This window comes from Periophthalmus magnuspinnatus, chromosome 17 (assembly GCF_009829125.3).
Source record: "Periophthalmus magnuspinnatus isolate fPerMag1 chromosome 17, fPerMag1.2.pri, whole genome shotgun sequence".
Lineage (NCBI taxonomy): Eukaryota > Metazoa > Chordata > Actinopteri > Gobiiformes > Gobiidae > Periophthalmus > Periophthalmus magnuspinnatus.
In genome coordinates, this window is record NC_047142.1 from 6,371,136 (window position 1) to 6,394,584 (window position 23,449).

Below are 23,449 nucleotides of genomic sequence, written 5' to 3' on the forward strand. Positions count from 1 at the left end.
CTCCCTCCTGTTTGACCAGTGCGGCAGGAAAAGCGCAGTGGAGACTTCACCGAGATAGAGGGAGCGGAGGAAAACAGTTATAAGAGCAAAAAGAAGGAAACATGGACGCGCGGGGAGTTTCATCTCTCAAATGGTCGTGTGGGATGTGCTGTGGCTTTTGACGCACACGAGCCGCTCCGCTTTGCTGATGAGATTTATATCAGGGAATGGGAATCTTCAGGAATCCTTCTGAAAACTGCTCTCCGCTTCTTCCAGACTGTAAAAAGCTGGACGTTAAAGTCAAGATGGTGCTGATGTAACAGACTATTTGGTATAGCCTACGCCAAGTCGCCGTGCGTCTGCGTAAAGTTTTCCATATTTTCCTGGAGAAGGGGGAGGTTTTGCTGCATTGAATTCCTCTGGTCGGGATGTCATCCGCAGTCAAGAGGACTTCCTCTGGCTGACTGCTCCTCCAGCCTAGCGGTCCCGGGCCTGACACGCGGAGGGAAAGATGGGAGATGCAGCAGACGACAGAGGGATGAAACGCACATTCATTGTACCCACAATTAAGAGCTTTGACCACTATGACTTCACCAGGGCCAAGATCTCCTGTAGCTTGACGTGGCTCGTGGCCAAAGCCTTTGGCTCTGGTAGGTGGCTCCTAACCTCATTGGGATTATATTGTTATGGAAACAAGTCATTCTCCTTGAGTCATGCATAGCTCTGCTGTTACATTGATTCTCTTGCACATGACTGTCTGACTTCAGGTCATAGGTCCTATCCACTAAGTCAGTTTTGATGTCAGGGTTTAACTTGTTGCTGGACTTTAGCTAATTATTCCCTGCTGTAAAGCCGCTTATGTAACCTCAGTGTTTGGCTGACAGACCACTGTCAGTGCACTGATGTACTAAGTGACACCCCAAATCAAGCACACAGAAACATGTTTGAGTTTCCACTGGTCTGTTTCAGATCTTTATTGTGTGAACAGTATATTCAGTTGTAAATGCACAATAAAGTGCACAGTGTGCAGACTGGTTGTAGGCCTATATTGTCCATCTAACAATATATCGAATAACAATTACTATACTGGTGAACATGCACCATTCAGTCTCTGTAGTGAGTTCCCTCCATTATGAAAAGATTGTGTTATTAATACTGCTTTCATTCTTCATCTTTGTTTCTTTTCTTGTCTGCTGTGTAGTCCCTGTGGTCTAACAGAGACCTCAGTGTCATTAAGGCTGAGTGACTCTGGAGCCCAAAGCTTCTAATGAACACTTAAACAGCTGTTTCTTCATATACTGTAGACTTACTCTGTCTGGACTGTCCAAGAGCCACACACAGAGAGATGACACATCAAAAGACCCAGTCCTAAACCAATTACCTAATGTTTTTGAAATGGATGTTAGTTTATAGTAAAATCCAGGCACTTTGTACAGTTACAGTTAAACTTTAGCATAAAGTTGTCATGTTGCTTTTCCCATCTTTCTTGTGACACACTTTAAAGTCCCGGTGAGGCAAGACGAGAACTGTGGCCCCGATTCATGGCCGGTCCTCAGAGTCCTGTTTGTCCCAGATTGAACAGATGGACCATAGTGGAACACTCCTAATAAACAGCAGAATTATATGTTCTGAACATTCAGAACTCAATATTAACACAAGTGTGACCTGTACAAGTCCAACTGTTTGTTGAACTGTTGAAACAATCATTGTAGCACTTTTTGTTTAATAGACCATAGACAGCAACAGGTCTTTTAATAAAAAATAATATTGATACCTCCTTTTCAAAGTGATCCTAATAGTAATCCTATAATCTTTGTTAAATACCAATTAACCTACTTCACCCTTTATTTTTATTAACACATTTCTCCATGTTAATTGTGAGATGCCATTGTATTATTTTGTATTATTGTTTATTATTTATTATTATTATTTAATCGTATTCATTTGGAACTGGATGTACCGACAAAGTATTACAACTTTAATATCATGTTCTACTTTTACACTGAATGCCTGATTTTTGCTGCTATGATTATCCTGAACCAGTGAAAATTAGTAAAGGTTAATGTAAGAAACCAGGGAAACGAAAACCAAAAAGTTGCTAAAGGTTAAGAATATTTGACCTCTTTTATGCTTATCTCCAAAAACAATGAAACCGGGACAATCATTCTTTCAATAGGTTTTTATGATACATCCTGTGAAAGCAACTGAGCTTAGCAGACAGTTAACATCAGTCATTAAAATAACTGCTTTAGGTGACTGTATATACTTTAAGTTAAATGCTTCAAACCAGATGAAAGCTGAGTCACATGGTATTGGTCTGTCGAGGCATTTTTAAACCAAGGCGAAGAAGGCTGCGCGAGGAGTCACATTGTTATCAACGTTACGAATGTCTAATCTAATTTCATGAACTTCAAATCTAATTTGTGTAATAGCTATAAAGCTGGAACACAATAGGTTTAATTTTATTTCATGTTGAGAAATGATAATGGCAGTAGAGATAAACATTGTTGACCATGAGCCCTTATGATTCAGAGTCCCTGGGGAGTCCAGCAGCAGTCTTGTCCATGCCTGCCTTTCCTGTAGCAGCTACTTCCTGGCAGTTTCCTCTCTACTACACAAAGAGAGGGGTTTCAGTTGACCTAGCAGAATTTTTTGAAACTTGAAGTAACCAGGAAAACTCGGAAAACTTGGAAAAAAAACCTTATCGCAATTGTTTTTCTGACAATAATTGCAATTGTAATTAGATTTGCAAATGTTTTCAATTCAGTTCACACGGTGCACATTTTAAACACATCCAGGAGCTGCTAAACTAATACAAGAATCCAAAGCATTTCAAAACATGTGTGTCTAAACTAAAGGGTTAGCTGGTTTGTAAATAAAAAATGTTGTACTTTGCAAAGGACATTATTTGGACAATCTTTGCAATTTCATAATTGCACCATTTCTTATTGCATTTTCAATTCAGTTGTGATGTACTGTAACAAGTACCTCTGAATATCTCTTAAGAAGACCATACCTTGTGTGTTCTAGGGGATTATATCTAGATGATTTGATATGAAGCACAAATAAGAATTGTCTAACATCTGTGTGGTGCTTTAAATAGCTCTTTTAGTTCACAGGCTAGAGGCACTGTACCAACCACCACCACTACTGAAAACGGCTGTGGTGGGATCACAAGCTTTGAGTGAGGCTAAACTTTATATATTTAATTAATAGTTACTTAAGACCACTGTCAAAGAAGATTGTTTGTTTACTGTTCCTGGTTAGTGCAACATAAAGTTAAAAAAAAGTTAAAAAGGGCAAGAATGGGCCAATGAAAAACATTATTATAACTGATATAGTTCCAAAAATATGTATAAGGCCTAGCAATATGCTTGTTCATTGTTCATTTAGTAGTGCCAAAACAAAGAACCCATAGCACTATTTGTACCATTGTGAGTGAGATAGTATACTGTTTGAAAGAGGGGTCTCCAAGTGTTTCTCGTAGCGTGGATTATTGCAGGACTAGCTTGCTTGTTGTAGGGTGATTCAGAAGTCAAAGGAAATGTGCCCACTCACACCATAAATACACTGAACACATTCCTAAACATAGTGTATGCATTATGTCCTATGACAGCTTGATGAGTAGTGTAGCTGTGAGTCAGGGCAGTGAGTTAATGACAAGAAGCAACAGTATGGGTTTGGTGGGTTGGTTCAGATAAGTCAAAGAAACTACTTGACTACTCTCAAAAATATCTTGACAACATACTAATTATGCAGCCAAACGTGTTATCAAGCAGGACTTCTGTTACTTCAAAATAATATTACTCAATTAGAAGTACAAGGAAGTGAGTACAAAAGTATTTCTGGAAACAAGTAGGAGTAACTGTCTATCAGATTTATAATTTACAGTTGATGTAATCCTGTCTAAAATGGTCACTTGGAAATGGAAAAATAACAAAAACTTATACACAAGTAAGAGTAGTGTTACACTGTAAAATCTATAACAAGTAGGAGTAAATGTTTGGTAAAAACAACTCTGAGAAATATGTTTTTTAGTAAAAGGTTATTTGAGTAAATATAACTGACCTCTGCTCTGAAAGAGAACAGTGTGTTGTGAAGCTAGACAAACACAGGGATTACAAAAAGGAATCAGATGACACACTTTCACCTTTCGAGGTCACTTTATTTATTGTGTATTGTTTTATTTTTTATGAACCAGTAAAAATGCCAGCTGAAACATCAGATAGATTATAATGCGCCCCATGTGTGGCTCCGTACTATAAAGATGTATTTAGAAATAAAATGTTGAAAAAGCTGCTGAAAACCCATCTGGCCTGGCCATTATGTTCAGCAGCCTGCTTCTGGTAACAGTTTTTTAACGCTGGTTACAACAGTAACTTTCCAGACACTTCTTAGAAACTTTGTAGCTAAAAATAAAATGCATGCTTTAATGGAAATTACAGATTTTCCCTTTATTATAGAGAATGCATTTGAACTTGTAGCTCTGTCACGAAACCATAGCAACAACAACATTTGCTCTGGTATCCTGCTGACTGCTTGCTTCAGTGGTAATGATAGTGTTTTGGATCATGAACTGGCCTGAAATAACTTTGTCTCTCTCTCCTGCTGTAGATGCTGTGCCAGAGGAGCTGGTTGAGCCCTTCTATCGGGACCAGTACAACCAGGAGCACCTTAAGCCCCCCGTGGCCTGTCTTCTGCAGTCTGCAGAGCTGTACTGCAGAGCGGGCAGCCTGATCCTCCGCAGCGACGCTGTCAAACCACTGCTGGGACACAACGCCATCATCCAGGCTCTGGCTCAGAAAGGCCTATATGTCACCGACCAGGATAGACTGGTCACCGAGAGGGACCTAACCAGTACGCCCATACACATGGTGAGGGGGCATACACATGGTGAGGGACATACACATGGTGAGGGGCATACACATGGTGAGGGACATACACATGGTGAGGGGCATACACATGGTGAGGGGCATACACATGGTGAGGGACATACACATGGTGAGGGGCATACACATGGTGAGGGACATACACATGGTGAGGGGCATACACATGGTGAGGGACATACACATGGTGAGGGGCATACACATGGTGAGGGGCATACACATGGTGAGGGGCATACACATGGTGAGGGGCATACACATGGTGAGGGACATACACATGGTGAGGGGCATACACATGGTGAGGGGCATACACATGGTGAGGGGCATACACATGGTGAGGGGCATACACATGGTGAGGGGCATACACATGGTGAGGGGCATACACATGGTGAGGGGCATACACATGGTGAGGGGCATACACATGGTGAGGGGCATACACATGGTGAGGGGGCATACACATGGTGAGGGGCATACACATGGTGAGGGGGCATACACATGGTGAGGGGGCATACACATGGTGAGGGGCATACACATGGTGAGGGGGCATACACATGGTGAGGGGCATACACATGGTGAGGGGTATACATGCTAACAGATTTAAATAAGAATTTGTTCTTTGAACTTTTATTGCTTTGTTTTTCATACTGAAATGCTCAAATGAGGATATTAAGGATATTTGCCAGTACTGATGTTAAGATTTTTAAATCCATAGTAAGGCCCATAACTTAATGTTAAGTTCACAAATTAGTTTGTTGTTTGCATTTGTTGTCATATTTTTAGCCCAATTCTCTCTTCATTGATTCTCATTAATCTTTAGTCTCATTTGCTTAAAAAAAATCTGCTACATTACCCATAGTTACAGTATTTTCTCATATATATACCTGCAGATTTGTCATTAGTATAAAGCTCATGTACTTGATGCAGGACATTTATAGCATAATTTAAAGTCAATACTTCTCAAAGCACTGAAAACACTAAACATATGGCTAGAACGTCCACTTGTGCTGACTTCACATTGGGTCTGCATTGCAGTGCACCCCTCCTCTTCATGCCAGTGTATCACATTCTACCTCAGCATTCCTCACTTGTCTTTTCCCCCCAACTATTGAATGAAAAAAAAAATTCAAATTTAATTCCTGTGTTTATGCTAACAATGCTACTACATCAGCTTGTGATGTACGTGGCATTTGAAGCTGTTTAAGGTAGGAGTAGTGGCTTAATGATTTTATGTCGCTCTCAGCTGTCTAATCGTCTGGTAATCTTTATGAGGACTAAGTAGACTAACCCATCTCTGTTGTCACTAAAGTGAGTAGAAACTGTTAAGTCAAGCGGGAAAGTCTGGGCTTTTCATTTTGGTTACAGAATGACCACATAGGCTTTTACATAATGTACAAAAGGAAAAACTCACTCACATGTCAGAGAAGATTGGGGGAGGAGGTGGAGGACAAATTTTAAGGACTGCCATGTGGCTTTGATCCAAAAACAGGGAAGCACTGCCCACATTAGAATGAATGAAAGATGAGTGTAAAGAGGAAGAATATCACTAGAGTCCCATTACGTATTGCCTGGCTCCCATGACAACAAATATATGCCAAAAACCAAGTGGGAAAGGCCCACTTTTTGCACCACCATCTGTTGGAGGGGAAAAGACATGAAGTACTGGGAGCATTGGGGAGGTTAAGCAGAGGAAGAACGTGATGTGCACTACTGCGGCATGAAGGTGGGCGGGGCCAAAGCATGTCTGGTGCACAAATGAGAGCTCCCCACATGTGAAGGCTGCTCAAAGTCACACCTTCAAGAACAATACCAAGTGATCTGCTAATACTATTAAGCCTGAACAATTTTTAAATAATGTTATTGTGATTTTGAGATGAAAAATTTGATGATTTGTTATTTATGTTTTAAAATCAAGATTGATGCACATTTAAATCTAGTAGTGCCTTTAATAAAGATCTGAAATATTAACTATTATTGGTATTTTAGAACTTTACGTCTAAACTAGGTTAGCAAGTTTTATACATACATAAAACCCTAGAGAGGCAGAAAATATTGTATGAAAATAATTGCAGCCTTAGCTATTTCATTATTGCAACCATTTTAATTCCAATTTCAATGCAATCTGTGCCTTCAGTGGTGACTGAAGTAGTTGTTTCATATGAGACAATGCAGAAAAATTTCCACAGTGGTAAAAATAAGAAGAAAGAGCTTGTATATTAGACACGAATAGATATATCTGTTGGCTGGTATATTGGGCCGACATTTAGAATTTTTTTTGTTTTGTTTTGTTTTTTGGCTTATCGCCTTTCAGCCTTAAATCACAGTCTGATATTTTGTTTTGGTGGATTTGCTGCCTATAACATACACACACATATTTACACTTAAATATAAAGAGACAACTGAACTAAATGAGATACACTGCTCTCTTAAAGATTTGTGGTGAAAAGGCCTATGTGTCAGTTTGTACTAATTTAAATTACATAATTTGAGGAAAGTGACCAAAACAGCCCCTTCATATCAGCCCAAACATATCGGTAGAGCTTATCAGCCATCAGTTGTTCTGTATTCTAAACAAACGGTATCAGCGTCAGCCATGAAAAAACCCATATAGCTCAATCTCTTGTCTATATACATCTAAAACCTTCCCAAGATAAAAGCTATAGGGAGATGTAACAGGTTTGTGCTAGAATGCTACTTTACAAGGTCATTCTTTTAGCTGGACAAATACATCATCACTATTTGTCTGCACGTACTTGACAGATTGTTGTACAGGTTGTTGTAATGGTGGTCAATAAAAACAATTGCTTAGACAGCCACATGAGATGTTCACAAATGCATTTGCTCAGCTGCTCCCTTTGATGTGTAATGTCAATCTAACACAGCCCTAATCTTGTAAAGGAAAGCCTGCTACCTCTTACAACTGCTGGTCAGTGGCTACTGTTGTTAATGCCTTATATGGAATGTCTGACTGTCACCATGCGCGGTCTAGACATGTCTCTGCTCGCACACACATAATAGTAATTGACAGCACATGTCTTCATACCATGTCAACAGTAGCAGAGTGTAGGGCACACTTAAGCTAATAGCAACACGTCAATTTATAAGTCCTCTACAAGATATAGAGTTGTATGCTACTTCAATGCAGTCGGATAAGGTTTAATTTGTTTAAGACCCTCAGCCATGTCTCTTTTTAGTCTGTCTGTCAGTCCAGCTGGACTATGTCTGAAGGGAAGGTTTGCAATGTCAAAAATCTTGCAATATCCTGAACATAAAAGAATGAAAAACAATATGTGCTGATGTTTAACTTTCCTCTGGCTGGGACAGCGACCCAGGTCAGCTCTGGAGCTGAATGACGCTGCTCCACAAGGGAAGGTGGCTCACGCCACTCCACATTGACTCAAGCTTTTGGAGACTGTAGGCCCTGCTGGTCTCCAAGACCCAGGGACCTAGGGGGCAGTCTCTCACGGAGCTCTGCAGCCCAGAGAGGGATGCCCGGGGCTGGTTTAGGTTAAAGGAGCCATGGCCTGTCTGTCACGGAGCTCCAGAGCCCGGGGAAGTCTGCTCTTCTCTGGGTTAGTACGCCCTGCATGGGGGACCAGGGCTGGGCCTGTTACTGAGTTCCATAACCCCGGGGAGCGTCGCCTCACTGGGTAATATGTATAAACATATAAACGTTACTGGCAAAATATACCATGTTTGTTATAAGCGCATCTGCACAGTAAAAAACATTTTAAAAACTGGAACATATCCTTCAGCTGTTGGACCACATCTGCTGAATTCGTGTAACACTGTAATGTCAATAAATATTTGAGTGAAGGCTTAGTCCGTTAGTTACATATAAAATTCTCTATTGACCTAATTGTCATACTTAGATAACATGTATTTAGTTGAGATTTGACTCTATGAGCATTATCGTTGGTTATTTGGGGCTGTTATATTTGTCTTTGTGGCCCTGAATAGAGGTCTATGCTGAAACTCTGGTGAGATGATGGTTGTTTGCATCTTTTTCCTTGAGTCACCTGGACCGGCAGGAGTACCTCATGTTGGACCGTTGAACTGCAGATAGATGCTGAGCTCAGCATAAACAAACAGCCACATGTTTTTGTGAAAGCCAGCGGTGTGACAGGAAAAGGAAGGGAACGACTCCAGGACTGACCGGCCTGGAATGAGATCAGAAAGGCCAGGATAATGTCATGCTTTGTATAGGTGTTGAGCGCTGCCAAAACAGCCTACACTATAAATGTGAATGGCTCCAAATAAAGCAATGGGTGTTTCTCAAAACTGCCCCAAAGACTATATGTAAGTGGTAGTGTAGGTTTCAAAAATTGCGATACTGTTACAAGTACCCATGGTTCAATAGGTTACAGATTCATTTCTGTAGGTTTTATATTTATTGCCTGAACTGTGTGGACCAATTAAAAAAGATAAATACATACATTTTATACATACTATTATATGGTTTATTACTAAAATACACATCTTTTTATAGTGCTATTTATTTAACTATTTTTTAAATTTTGTTCATGCATTTAAGATGGTTATGTTACTGTTTTTTTGGTTGATATCAGTAGCATAATGTGGTTGTCAATCTTTTTGCAATGTTTTCTTTTACAATGTATGGTAACAAACAAACAAACAAAAAAAAAACAATATCAATCTTCTACCGTTCAACATGTTTATAGCGTCTTTGTAATGTTAGCACTGATCACTGATTTTTTTTTTAAAATTGTAATATTTTTTGGTTTTGTACATTTTTGTAAAGTCACATTTTTTGTTGTAACTAATTGATTTGATCGAATGGAAAGTCTTTGTGATATATATTTTAAAAGTAAAATAAGCATTAAATATCTCCTCAGAGTTCCCACTTGGCTCTCATAGACACTCTGATGATGGCCTACACTGTGGAGATGGTGAGCGTGGAGCGCGTTATGTCCTGCATCAACAGATTTTCTGCTGCCGAGCCGTTTCTCTGCGACGGACACGTGCAGGAGCTGCCGTACGACACAGAGGACGCCATCATCACATGGATCAACAAGGTCAGTCCAGGCTTATTGAATACATTTAGCTATTCTGTTTTATCTCTTAATCTGAAATAAGAGTTTGTATACTTTACACAAAACATTATCAACCACTGTACGCTTAATTTTCTGCCACAGTTTCATTCACTTGCCATTGGATCATTTGTGTCTGTCGCAATGCTCAGGAGGGGCATGAAGGGCACCTTGCACAAAATAGTTCTTTAAATCATTGAAAATCACTGAACATTACGAGACATCTGATTTGCAGGTGTCGCTGTGGAGACGGAAAAACTAAAAGGAAAGAAAGAATTTTATGCCAGGGAGCATGTTGAACTAAATTTAACTCCTCAGTGCCACAGATAATCTAGGAGACGACATGGAGAGGTCAGTCAGTGATGCCTATAGATCTTGTTTACATTTTTATTTTATCTTATGCAATTTGTGGAGTATTAATACCACTTACTACCCTCATAGTGAATATTTTAGGATTCATTTTTGACCAGTTTAGTCACTTTTATAAGTTTGTGATAATATATTGAGCAACAAAAGACAAAGACTTGTGGGGTTCAGCATTGGCCAAACCAAAACCTGCCGTTCTCATGGTTGTTCTCAGTTCTGTGTTAAAAATTTGCTCTTGTTTGAAGCCTTAAGGCACAGAGATAAACATGCAAGATTAATTTACACTCACAGACATAAAAACACATGGCGTATTGTCTGTGTAGAGCCCTGAGGACACAGACCTGGTGCGCACAAAGTAAGCCCACTCTGAATCCGCTGGCTCATTCCTATGTTACATCATCAAATGCAAAAAAAAGCACAAGTTTGTGATTTTAAATAGAAACTTACTGTAAGTTATGGTCAATACTGAAGTGTTGTTTTGTCTTTGAACAGTTTTTAGCATTGGTGACTAACTGGCTGAGGGTTGTGCTTTGATGCTGAGGTTTCTACATTTCTGCTCTCCTCAACACAAGCCTCTTATTGTGCTGCACATATTTGTGAGAAACCTCTCCATCACTCTGGTCTGTGCAGGTAAATGAACACCTGAGAGATATCCTTGTGGAGGAGCACAAGCTGAAAGAGGCTGCATTTCAGGATAACACCCAAAAAGTAAGAACAAATTATGGATAATGATTATTAGAAAGTAGTTCTGTTTTAGAAATGCAATCAACACATAGAGAAAAAGTTTAAAAGGAGGCCCAGTATCAGCTCTATCACTGGGAGTATATGAATGATAGGACAAAGGTAGAACCAACCCAGACTCTGAGAATATTATTCAGATATGGATGTTGGTGGAGTTATTATTGCAATACAAAAATACCGTGGACTCATGTTTGCATTTTATTTTATAGTGGTACATTCTAAGACGACTTTAAATAGCTCAATGCTATAAACACAACACCCATTTAACTCTCCCTCATTGTCACATGCCGCACTGAGCATCCTTAGAAATCAGATTTGCATTTTATTATTGGACAAGCTGCAATGGAATCCTGCAATAGCCACAGATCTGAGCAGAGAGAAAAGGCTGTGTGGTACAATGTGGAAGATGGGATTCTTGTGGACACTGTCAGCTGCAGTTCTGATGGAGCGCTGACACAGAGGCAGTGTTCACAGTTATGTAAGGCCCATGTGACTGCAGTGGACACACAGCAGCAGCTACTGTCCTCCAACACTTAACACTCACCCATAATGCAACACTGCTGTGTCTTATCAGGCCATGACCCTGTTCACTGGGGTCTTAAGGTAGAAAATATTATAAATAAAGTAGCCCTTATACCATATAGTAGTAATGTTTGTTGTTATTATTTGTTATTAAATGCTGATGTACCACAGCTTGTGAAATAGCTGCGCACTGTTTGGTCATGGGTTTTGGCTACAGGGAAATCACAGTGTAAATAATGCTTTTAAAATGGTGTGGATAACATAGTGTACTGTAAAACATTGGTCAGCTGCTTTCCCATTTTTGGTTTAGCAACAAACTTCAGTCGATCCCACAAGGGAAAATATGAAATAAATGGTTATTTATATAAAAACATGCATACTATTTCTAATATACTTTACACCATCAGGACATAGCCTCATTATTAAATGCCCCATGGCCCCTCAAATGCTGAATCAGTAATGAAACAAACATGATCTAGCACCAGCCATTTTACTTGTATATTGAGAGGGAAGGCGTGGTGTTGTTTTTGCTTATTTTATTCATTTGTACCCCCTTCTGCCTAACCCCTTTTATATTGTCTTCTATTGCCATCCACTCAGTCTCTAAACAAATGGTACTGGAGACTTGTACCTGTAAGTCCATTCATTCTGTAGAAACGTTATTATAATCCTACCCAGACCCAATACAACGCCCTATTTTTGTTTGTGTTACTTGCATGTAGCCCTCTTGCACATCCACCTGGTTAATCTCATCTCCCAAAGATAATTACCCATCTTATTACTGACCTCCATATGTGGAAGCAAATGCCTCAAGATAGTTAAGTGTACAGTTAGATCAGCACAGTTTTAGAGATTATGAATATACTGTGATATTAAAATATAACAAGAGTATCTTTATGTACGAGATGTAAGTGATTGCACTGAGGGTCACTCTGAGAAAATCTTGGCCCATCTCCACTTGGTGTAAAATGGAACTGTGACCCTGTTCACATGTGTGTATACGGTTTAAGTAGAACTAATGCCATGAATGCCTTTAAAGAAACTGCTATTCTTGGCCTAGGGAATAGCAGTGGTAGATGTCTTATAAAAAGTGATTTCGGTGTCTTTCTTGCATGATTACCTTTTACCTGAGCCTGACTCCTATTTTACACTTGACTGAGAGCTTCAAATTAACAGATTTATTTCATTCCCTTGCTTCTGGGGGTATGATTGATTGTACTGCATGAACGCCAGCCAGCGTCAGACACCAGCATCGACACAGAGGTGATGTCTTTTTGCCGTTACCATGGTTTCAGGCTCGCTACAGGAGAGAGCTTTCACAGCAGAGAAATGTCCCAGTACTCCCCCTGGTGGACAACCTGCTGAAGGACAACACAGACGGCTGCACTCTGACGGCTCTGCTGCACTTCTACTGTCCACAGGCAGTCAGACTGGAAGGTGGGCCCTGTCTGCAGCCACACCCATTGTGTACAACCCACAAGGCTACAGTCTATTTATTCCCTTAGAAATGGCACATAATGGGGAAAACACTGAGTCATTTTCATGTTTGGTTTGATTTTACAATCATAGCTTTTCTCTCCATTCTCCTCGATCCAAACTTAAAGGAAGCATCTATTCACACTATGGACATGCTTTGCCGGCTTTGGACTTTCTATGGCACTAAGTCATAGTTAGAAGATGTTATGACACGTTGGTGTAAATTGTGTTGAAATTTTCTGTAATACCCAAATTGAATACCCTACAAGTGAAAACATAAACCTTATAATACCAAAGGATTACTCATAGATGACTCAAGACAAGAAGTAACCAAGTCTCCCCTCTGAGTTTCCCCTCTCTCTCTCCTGCGGCCGTTGCTCTAAAAATGCCTTGGGTTGGGCTGTGATTGGTCATGAGGAGGATGTGACGGCGATGCTATTTCAAACATAAACAACATTCACTGGCTTATGGGATTGATTGTAGTTTGCATGAGCTCACACATATGTTTGCCAGATGTGAAATACTCAGTTTGAACAAATCGAAAAAGAAGTGCAGGTTAATATACAATGACACGATGAGAAGAACATTTAACATCTGTTGTGTGTGTGAGAATATTTTCATATCACAAAAGATGGTGCATTTTTAAGCTCCTGTACCAATTTTTTAGTTTTTCCAAACAATGACAGAAGAAGCTATAGTTTAGACTAGAATCCCAACTTCTTTTTATCTTTCCTAATTCATACCCAAGATCCAAATGACCCATTTGCTTTAATTAAGTACAATAGTCAGGCTACAAAGTAAAAATATTGTCACCACAGAAATTTCAACAACTCCCAGTTCAACATGTGAAATATTGATGACTATTTTAAGGCAACACCCATCCGTTAGATTTTTTCACAATGTGATATACTGTAGGAATTTCACTCACTATTATATGAAAAATGGTACATATAAGGCCTGTAACTTTAAAATTATATGCTGTTATCTTTTCTCTCCCTGTTTTTGTGTGTAATCTCTCCCTTGTGCGTGTGTTTGGATGTTTGTGGCCCCTCCCTCTCTGCTTGCACAGATATCTGCCTCAAAGAGACCATGTCTTTGGCCGACAGTCTGTACAACCTACAGCTGGTCCAGGACTTCTGCACTAATAATCTCAACCACTGCTGCCACTTCAGCCTGGAGGATATGCTCTACGCCCATTCTTCCATAAAGGTAGGAAAAACTTGTTCTAATGAAAATTACAAACTGGCAAAAATTAGTCATGCAGGGAAAAGTTAGCAACTGCTGACTAGTAGTGGGTGTTTTCTGTCTTTTTTGTGCATATATTAACTACACAGCAGTAAATGCCTTAAAATGCCTTAAAGTTACTTGAAATAATAATAATAATCTGTCTTTTATTAGCTGTGACTAGTTTAGATTTAATTGGTCCTTTAACAGAGAATATTTCACTGGTTTCAACACATTTCTGACCAATTTGCCAATGGGGTGAGTAAAATGTTATTACCCCATGGAGAAATTGACTTGAAACAAGAAATAATGTATTGCCACACAATAGTCTTGAAACAAATAATCCACCAAAAAGTACTCTACGCTAAATTAAGATTATTATCCTTGTTTCAACTAATTTAAAGTCATCTATAGATTCATTAAAACACAGTCTCTATCCAGTAAACTATCACTTAATACAGCAGTCACAGCCTGACAGTCTATCTCTGTGTCATTGCTGAACAGTGCAGATTGTGTGGGTAAACATAATGCACCAAGCGTGGGTCAAAACATTCAGATTCAAGTCACAGTCTGCGTGAGCCTGGGACTTTCCTTCCTCCAAAACAAGAGGCTCCGTTCAGTGAATAGTCTGTGCTGCGTATAATGGGTCTGCAGTGAATAGTTAAATAGTGGTTTGGTTTTACAAAAAGAAAGTAAATAGCAATGAAGCAGCTGATCCTGGCATAGAAACCAACCTCTGTCATTGTTTCCAACTTTCCATCCAGTTATTACAGACCAGAGAACTAATGTGATATTTTTTCTCCACGTCAGAGATCATTTAACATAGTAGAGTTTTGTATTTTTAAGGTTTAAATGTCAGTATTTACACAGACCATTGATAAATTAAGGCAATAAACTAAAATGCAAATTGTAACGGATTCAGACAAAAAGTGAAATATTTGAAAACATGTAAACAAACAGCACTGGATTAAAATTAATGCCTTAAAACCCTGTTTATTTTACGAATATACAAATCTTTCACTGTCTGGAACAACCTTTAAACAGAACGTGTAATAATGTAAATTCCAGATGGAGGACTTGGATCTGAAAGGTCTAATGCATGATATATGGCAGATGACGATGAAGCGTGTATTGTCCCTCTGAGCCAGTTCCCTAGCAACAGTTGGCTGGTTATAACCTCACTGACATGCCAAATATGGTGTATAATTTTGTGATTATAGTGTTACATTCTGATCATTATTGAGACAGTACTTTATTTTGTGTGTGTTGATATCAAGTTGTAGTGTTTGATACGTAATCTAACTTTTTTTTATAGAGTAATTACCTGGTGTTTATGGCTGAGCTCTTCTGGTGGTTTGAAGTGGTGAAACCCTCATTTGTACAGCCAAGAGTCTTTGACCCAAATGGTACAGTGACATATTGAGCACTAAGCTTCTTTTTATCAATCTACTATTTGTATGTATAATAAATGTGCCACCTACCAATATTTCTTGGTCATTGTGCTGTAATTGTTTTTGCTCTAGCCTGTGAAGTATCCTGTAGAAATATGGCTCCTGTGACCAGTCCAGTTAAACAGAGCTATGCAGAAAATGACGTCCCAGCTGAGGGTAAGTAACATTTTAACCACACGTTTTAACAAACCCTAATTTGAATCAAATGAGTTAGCACAGGCACTATCATACATTTCTCTCACTAGTGGATGTGCTCAATACAGTACTGAATACAATACAATGATGAATCATCAAAACTAGTAATGGCAATGCTTCTGTTTTGATGGAACACCCTCTAGTGGTGCCTGGGAAAAAATAACAACTGGGTTTAGTTTGTGTTAGGAGCTAAATGTCTTGCAATCCTTTGTCTGTCATAACAATAGCATTTAACCAAAATATGATGCAATTAATATCTCTTTTGTAACCTTTTGCAGGTGTAATGAAGAGATCCTCCTTGTCTTTTGAAGATGGCAGTGTTGGGACTTGGCCCAAAGAAAAACGGTGTCTACCCACATTATATTTTTGTATCCTACATATGCTTGTTTTTATTTTATTGTTTTTCTGTTAAACTAATGTAATTGCCCTCCTGCAAACCTAGGACCACCTCCCGGGGAATCTCCTTTGAGATCCCCCTTGATGGAGGTCCCCCTGTTCCCCTCTGTGAGCCCCCCTCCCTCCACATGACTCGCTCAGTCAGCAGTGATGTCCTTGCATTCAAAGTTCACTATGCATCCCAAGGAAACATGAAGAGCCACCCCTCCCTGGTGCCTATAACTGTAAATGGGCAGAGTGGACATATAGAAGAGGAGGAAGACTTCTCCCCTCATAAACCAGTTGGGCGAAACAACACATTCTCCATTAAAAACCAAAGCAGGTTATGAGAAATTTAAATTGTTATTTTTTCAGACTTTGACTTTGAAGAACCTTCTGAAATAAGTTATCTTTCTCTCTTGATAGGTACTCAAATGGAGTTCTACCTGAAAGTACCTCTGCCAATCACTATAGCAACCACAGTGGTCATATTAGTCCGACCACCCCTCCAAGCATCGAGGAGGCTCTAAAGATAATCCATGACTCAGAAAGGCCTCATGCCAGTTTAGGGATTGGCGATGGGTTCTATCTCCACGTGACAGAGCCCTCAGAACCACCAGGAGCACAGGGTGAGGCACCAGGCTCAGCCAAAGCCCTTCTCCAAGAGCATGACTCTGTCTCTGAGGAAGTGGATACTGGTATCCATGTGAGGACTGAGGACATCCAGAGTCTGGATGAGGACTCCTCTCTCAGAGACTATTCAGACATCGACCAGGACTGTGACGCCATGACTAGGTCCTGCCTACTGCCCGAGCGGGACAGGGGCTCCCGGGACGCTGGGCGGAGAGGAGTTTTTGACTCCGATGTTGACAGTGAGAGAGGCCATGGAGCTGACAGGAGCAGCCCCGGTCCTGCACACAGCCTGCCTAGGTCCCACACAATATGCTCCACATCCTCCTCTGGCTCAGCTGGAGCCATGACCCGCATGACCAGCTTTGCAGAGCAAAAGTTCCGAAAGTTAGAGGGAAGAAGTAGTGGAGGAACCACACCCGAGAGTTCAGACGTTAATGTTCCATGTGGACGTCCAGCAAAAACTCAGACTCAGGTTTGTCTTTTTCAGCAAGGTGCTATATATTTATATTTTACCATTTAAAATGCTGTTAATATTTATTTATTTATGTATTTGTAGATATCTACTCCTCCCCTGCCAATCACATCTCCATCTCCTGTAACACCAACTCTCAGAGACCCCTCTCACCTGATTGCTTCAGAAATGATACAACTCAGGATGAAGTTGGAAGAGAAGCGCAGAGCCATTGAAGCCCAGAAAAAGAAGGTAGTGCGCATTTGCAGTTATTATAGTCCCTATGAAAGCTTTTGTATGTAACTAACACACATTCACAAACACTCATTTTGTCATGACTTTTAAAGGTGGAGGCTGCTTTTACTCACCATCGGCAGAGAATGGGCAGAACAGCGTTTCTGAATGTTGTGAGACGGAAAGGGGTCAATCCCAGTCCCAGTGAAACAGAAAACCCCTCACCCCAATCATTATCCTCTCCAAAATTAGCAGACCCGAGCTACATTGAACGAGCAGAGAGGTGCAAACCTGATGGGGCAGCTCCAAAATCTCCCTGTGAAGATAGAGAAGGTGAGTAACTGCATGATACAAAAACATACAAAAACACACAAAAACAAATAATTTCCTTGGACCCTGATTAATGCTAAATTCATTTGTTTAGGTGTTGCTCCTGGGGAGGTTGACTTGTCTGAGTACACCCGCTCCATTGAGAGGTTGAACTCTTCACTCGGCTTTCTGCAAACAGAGATGCAGCGTCTGGCTCAGCAGCAGGAAAAGATCATGACCATGAGAGAACAACAACAGCAGGCCTGGGTCATACCCCCTCCAGCTCCATCACCACACAGGTCTGTACAATAATGGGCATCTGTGATATAATCAGGTATAATTTTCAAACATTACACATTGTTTGGGATAAAAACCTTTAAAATTGTAGTGTAAAAGCTTCTATTATAATAAAATCAACATTGCTGCTAGCTGCATTATGTAATGTAGCTAACAAACTGCCATTGTGGTGTTTGCTTCTACAGACAGCTCCGTGAGCTGCGCAGCAGCAGTGTCACAGGCCGAGGTTCAGGCCGTGGTTCAGTGGGCTCTTTGTCTCCAAACTTGTCCTCCTCTGGTTCTCCCCAAGCTCCCACTCGCTCCTCCTCTGGACTCAAGCGCAGACCAGCCTCCTTCCACGCCAGGACACCTCGAACTCCTCGCCCCAATGACTTAAAGGTCACACCTTTCAGTCGAATGCTGAACACGCCCACTTCAGTGGACAGCCTGCCCAGGCTCAGGCGATTTAGCCCACAGCAGTCACAGCTCAGCTCCTTTGCCTACTTGGGGCATGATGAAAAAACAGATGAAGTCAAAAACTGTGATGATAAAGACAATAAAGAAACTGCCAAAGAGGAGTGTGCAGAAAAGAGTGCAGGCGCTCGAGAAGCAGCTCCACAACTTCAGACACAGGACCACAACAAACAGGCAGCACAGAGTTTGTCTAAAAAGAAGGTCACACAAACAAAACCAGCAGAGGTGCTGCAGCAGCCCCTGTCAAAGGTCCAAGAAGGGGCAAAGTTTGAATGTCGGCCGGACCGAAGTGACCTGGTGGAAGTCGCTTTGTCTGAACTCAAACTTGGGGATGAAGAGGGAGACACAGGGGAAGAGATTTGTGTGGCTGAGCAAAAAATGTGTTGTGGATTCTTCTTCAAGGTAGGCCACAATATAGCAATATAAACTGTGCTTAGTACTGAAAAATGTTTTTGAAGTACTGTTTTTACTGTTACATACAATAAATAGAAGTACATTCATGGACATGTATTTACTGTAAAAATGCTGTGAGGATGAATGCAGGCTTGAAAGGGATTGTCACTCTGACATAACATGTGCTGGGCTGTGCCCCTTCAACCATGAGATTATCAAAAACAATACAATGTGAATCTAGGCTAACTACGCACCATGAACATAGACCAAACAGTTTAGTTAGAGAGATAAAGGACTTGTGTATTTTGCCAGTAATCCAGTGAGAAAGAATACACTGCATTTGGCTAAATATACAAAAATTCAAGTCATTCATGTGGATATGAGAATATGTATTATTAGCAATATTACTTTTGCCCCACCAAAATCTAGGATGATGTGAAAGGAGAAGAGGATATGGCGGCAAAGAAAGCAGCTCTACTGGAGAAGAGGTTGAGGAGAGAGAAAGAGGCTCAGGAGAGGAAACAGCAACAAGAGCTGGATCAGGAGCAGAGGAAAGAAGCTGCACGGTTGGTTTGACTTTGTTTTAAATTATTAGACCTTGTGGAAAAGAAAATGCATACAGTAAATGGCATCATGATATTATGATTTTTCAACTCATGGTAGGTCTTATTCTGAAATGTAAAGTAAACTGTTAACTGTGTTTGTTCAGGTTAAAAGCAGAGGAGGAGCAGCAAAAGAAAGAAGAAGACAAGGCACGACGTGAATACATCAAATGTGAGTTTTTAAGACGGAATCAGTTGAAGCTCATGAACGACATGGATGAAGTGGTCAAACCTCGATCTGGAAGTCTGAAAAAGAAAGCCAGGCCCAAGTCCATTCACAGAGACGTCCTGGAGTCCTCTACACCAGCCAGAGCCACAGGTCAGCCACATACACAAAACATTCAGCCATATACACAAAATATTCAGCCACATACACAAAACATTCAGCCACATACACAAAATATTCAGCCACATACACAAAACATTCAGCCACATACACAAAATATTCAGCCACATACACAAAACATTCAGCCACATACACAAAATATTCAGCCACATACACAAAATATTCAGCCACATACACAAAACATTCAGCCACATACACAAAATATTCAGCCACATACACAAAACATTCAGCCACATACACAAAATATTCAGCCACATACACAAAATATTCAGCCACATACACTAAACATTCAGCCACATACACAAAACATTCAGCCACATACACAAAATATTCAGCCACATACACAAAACATTCAGCCACATACACAAAATATTCAGCCACATACACAAAACATTCAGCCACATACACAAAATATTCAGCCACATACACAAAACATTCAGCCACATACACAAAATATTCAGCCACATACACAAAATATTCAGCCACATACACAAAACATTCAGCCACATACACAAAATATTCAGCCACATACACAAAACATTCAGCCACATACACAAAATATTCAGCCACATACACAAAATATTCAAACATTCTTAATACAGAAGTAGGAGAAGTATAGCAGAAATATGGTGTCATTGTGGTTGCGTTCTGTCAGGAGTGCGTCCACGAGGATACTCTGTGTCCAGTGTATCTCTGGCTTCTCTCAACTTGGCAGACAACGACAATCAGCTTGATAACAAGAAAAACAACAGGTGAGGCTTACCTGTTTTTTCAGCATCTGCAAGCTTGTGTTTATATTCCTAATGTTGTGCATTTGTACTCCTTACTGAATCTGAATTATTATTATGCTCTATTAACTCACATGTATGTAAACTGTAAGTGTCTTCCTAATTTTATGTCCTGTCAACCTTTATCCTTAAGTTACTCTGTAAAAAGCACTGTCCTGACAATTTGTTTAATCCCTTTTCTTATTTGCATGCTCCCATCAGGGGCAATAAAATTGCTACTGCTCATGTCCCCTTCTATCTGAGTTTTTCCAAAGAAAAAAAGGGAAGGTCAGTAATGTTTTGTAAAAATGAGGTTTAGGTTTAGACATAGTGGACCTCAGTGTACAGTGAATAACATTTCATGAATTAAATGTTTTTTCCCACATTTGACCTTTTCTGTTTGTTTGGCCTTAAGCTAGCTCCGCTCTGCTTTACTAGTGTACTTTTGTTCATATGTTACTTTGCTTGGCTGAACATGCCTTTGCTTTCCCTCATGCTACTCGCTAAAATGGCTTTGCCTCATTGTGACTAACTATTCCATTCATTGTTTTATTGTGATTTTATTTTTCATTGTTCTGTTTTTGTTTCCATTTTTAGGCCAGATTCTGCGGGAGGTTTTTCTTCATGTCCTTCAGCTGGCAGTCGAAATGAGAAGGACTGGGAAGTGGACTCCACCACTTCCTCTACTCCTTCCAACACTGAGTATACAGGTAACTACCACTACAATATTTTGGACTGAAGCAGATCATAGTTTATGTATTTATCTCTTTCATACTTATATTTTGCACTTGTAGGTCCCAAACTGTACAAGGAACCCAGTGCCAAATCCAACAAACATATCATTCAGAACGCTCTGTCTCATTGCTGCTTGGCTGGCAAAGTTAACGAAGGGCAGAAAAACAAAATACTTGATGTGCGTTTGTATTCAAATTAATATTTGTATTCTTATTTTATTAAATTAGCAATCTGGAAAAAAGGTGGCTGACTTCATATTGTGTCCTCAGGAAATGGAGAAATCTGGAGCTAACAACTTCCTGGTCTTATTCCGTGATGCTGGATGCCAGTTCAGGTCTGTCTACACTTACTGCCCCGAGTCCGAGGAGATCATCAAACTGGCGGGAATAGGACCAAAAAGCATCACGGCAAAGATGATCGAGAACATTTACAAATACAACTCTGACAGAAAACAGTTCAGCCAGATCCCAGCCAAAACCATGTCAGCGAGTGTGGACGCAGTCACTATTGCAGGCCATCTGTGGCAAACCAAGAAACAAGGAACACCTAAAAAGCTCCATCCCAAGTAAATGACAAGACTGACTACATTTTCCTTAAGCATTTTGTACCCAGACTGAATCACAACTGGAAATGAGAACAGCATTATTTAAAGGGGGTGCAGTCTCGTGTTTGCCAGCATGTGTATGAACTTAAATGTGCCAAAAAAGAACAAAATACTAAGCGGACAAATGCCTTAGTTGAACCACTGAAGCACTGAATGTCAAGTCTCTGCAAGAGGCACTTTGATTTCTAGTCCATTGTGTGGCCTTATGCTTGTTTTGTGTCACTGGTGCACATTACAACAAGTGTTTTGTCAGCACCTGTTATAATACCGGTAATCTGTTATTTTGTGATGCAAGAGAGACTGTCTGCATACGGGTCAGAGGTCAAATTCATGGTTCCTCTGCATTCTAAAGCGCTAAAGATGGCCTGTCTGATCAGAGATATGAAAGATGCAGCGCTTTATTGAAGACATTTGCTGCTAAACCGGCATGTTTTTTTGTTTTTTTTTAACTCTTGTAAATGGTTTGATTTTGTGTATGTGTGTGGAGTGAAGTGCCATGCCGTGGAGGTGATTTTTGTTACTCTCCAGAAATAACATTGTCTTACATGATGTGATGCAATGTGCCATCGAACCATAGGACGCACCTGCAATATTCTAATTTATTGAATTAGATCATGCTGACATATATGGTAACTTTGATTTAAAAATACCGGTATGTCATGCTACTTTGTATATAATGAAATGAACAGCTTTCTGTAGCGTTGGAGTAGCTTTTTTATTTATCTTGTATCAGTAGCCTATGTTGTATGTCTGTTACGTGGCCTTTTATTACGCTAAAGATGCAAAAATGCAGTTGTCCTTTTTTTTTTTTTACTAATGAGACTATCATCTGATGTGTCTTGGACAGAACCCTCACTGTGTCTGTGCAATTTGCCAATGTCCTGTTAACTTTCAAACATTTCTCTGATCTGTCACTTTAATAATAATAATAGTCTTAACAATGAAATCTTGGTTTTGCCCACACATGTAAATACACAAATGATAGCACTTAAATCATGTGTAACCAGCCTGTCTAATCTCTTTGTTATCACTTATTTGCATAACTGTTACATTTTTCATCTGTTGACTCTGTACAGATATATTTTGGCATATACAGATATTTTTGGTATTGACATTTATTTGATGTGTGAGGTATTAAAGCGGTTAAATAGCTGTGAATTTCAAAAATGCGCTAAATGCTCATAGGGTGGATAAAAAGAAGCATCGAGGTGAAATTTACAAATCATGGATATGCAAAAATGTTCTTTTTCCCAATGTGGAATTTCCTTTCAATATGCTCAATTGCTCATGGAACTTGTTTTAGTATGTTGAAGCTTTATTAAAATACCTGCTATCAAAACTTGGTGTTTTCAGCATTCATCAAGT

General features: G+C 40.0%; 1 protein-coding gene across 1 annotated transcript; it reads left to right on the plus strand.

The window, feature by feature from the left end:
• Positions 1-30: 30 nt before the first annotated feature.
• camsap2b (calmodulin regulated spectrin-associated protein family, member 2b) lies at positions 31-23,416 on the plus strand. Its single transcript, XM_033982373.2, has 22 exons — positions 31-629; positions 4,594-4,853; positions 9,716-9,895; positions 10,907-10,984; positions 12,835-12,976; positions 14,085-14,224; positions 15,555-15,645; positions 15,763-15,846; positions 16,164-16,230; positions 16,328-16,603; positions 16,687-17,365; positions 17,450-17,596; positions 17,692-17,911; positions 18,003-18,186; positions 18,370-19,039; positions 19,460-19,596; positions 19,740-19,951; positions 20,634-20,730; positions 20,968-21,033; positions 21,343-21,455; positions 21,540-21,658; positions 21,750-23,416. The coding sequence occupies exons 1-22, from the start codon at positions 491-493 to the stop codon at positions 22,047-22,049; spliced, it is 4,401 nt and encodes a 1,466-aa protein (XP_033838264.1). The 5' UTR covers positions 31-490; the 3' UTR covers positions 22,050-23,416.
• The last annotated feature ends 33 nt before the right edge of the window (positions 23,417-23,449 follow it).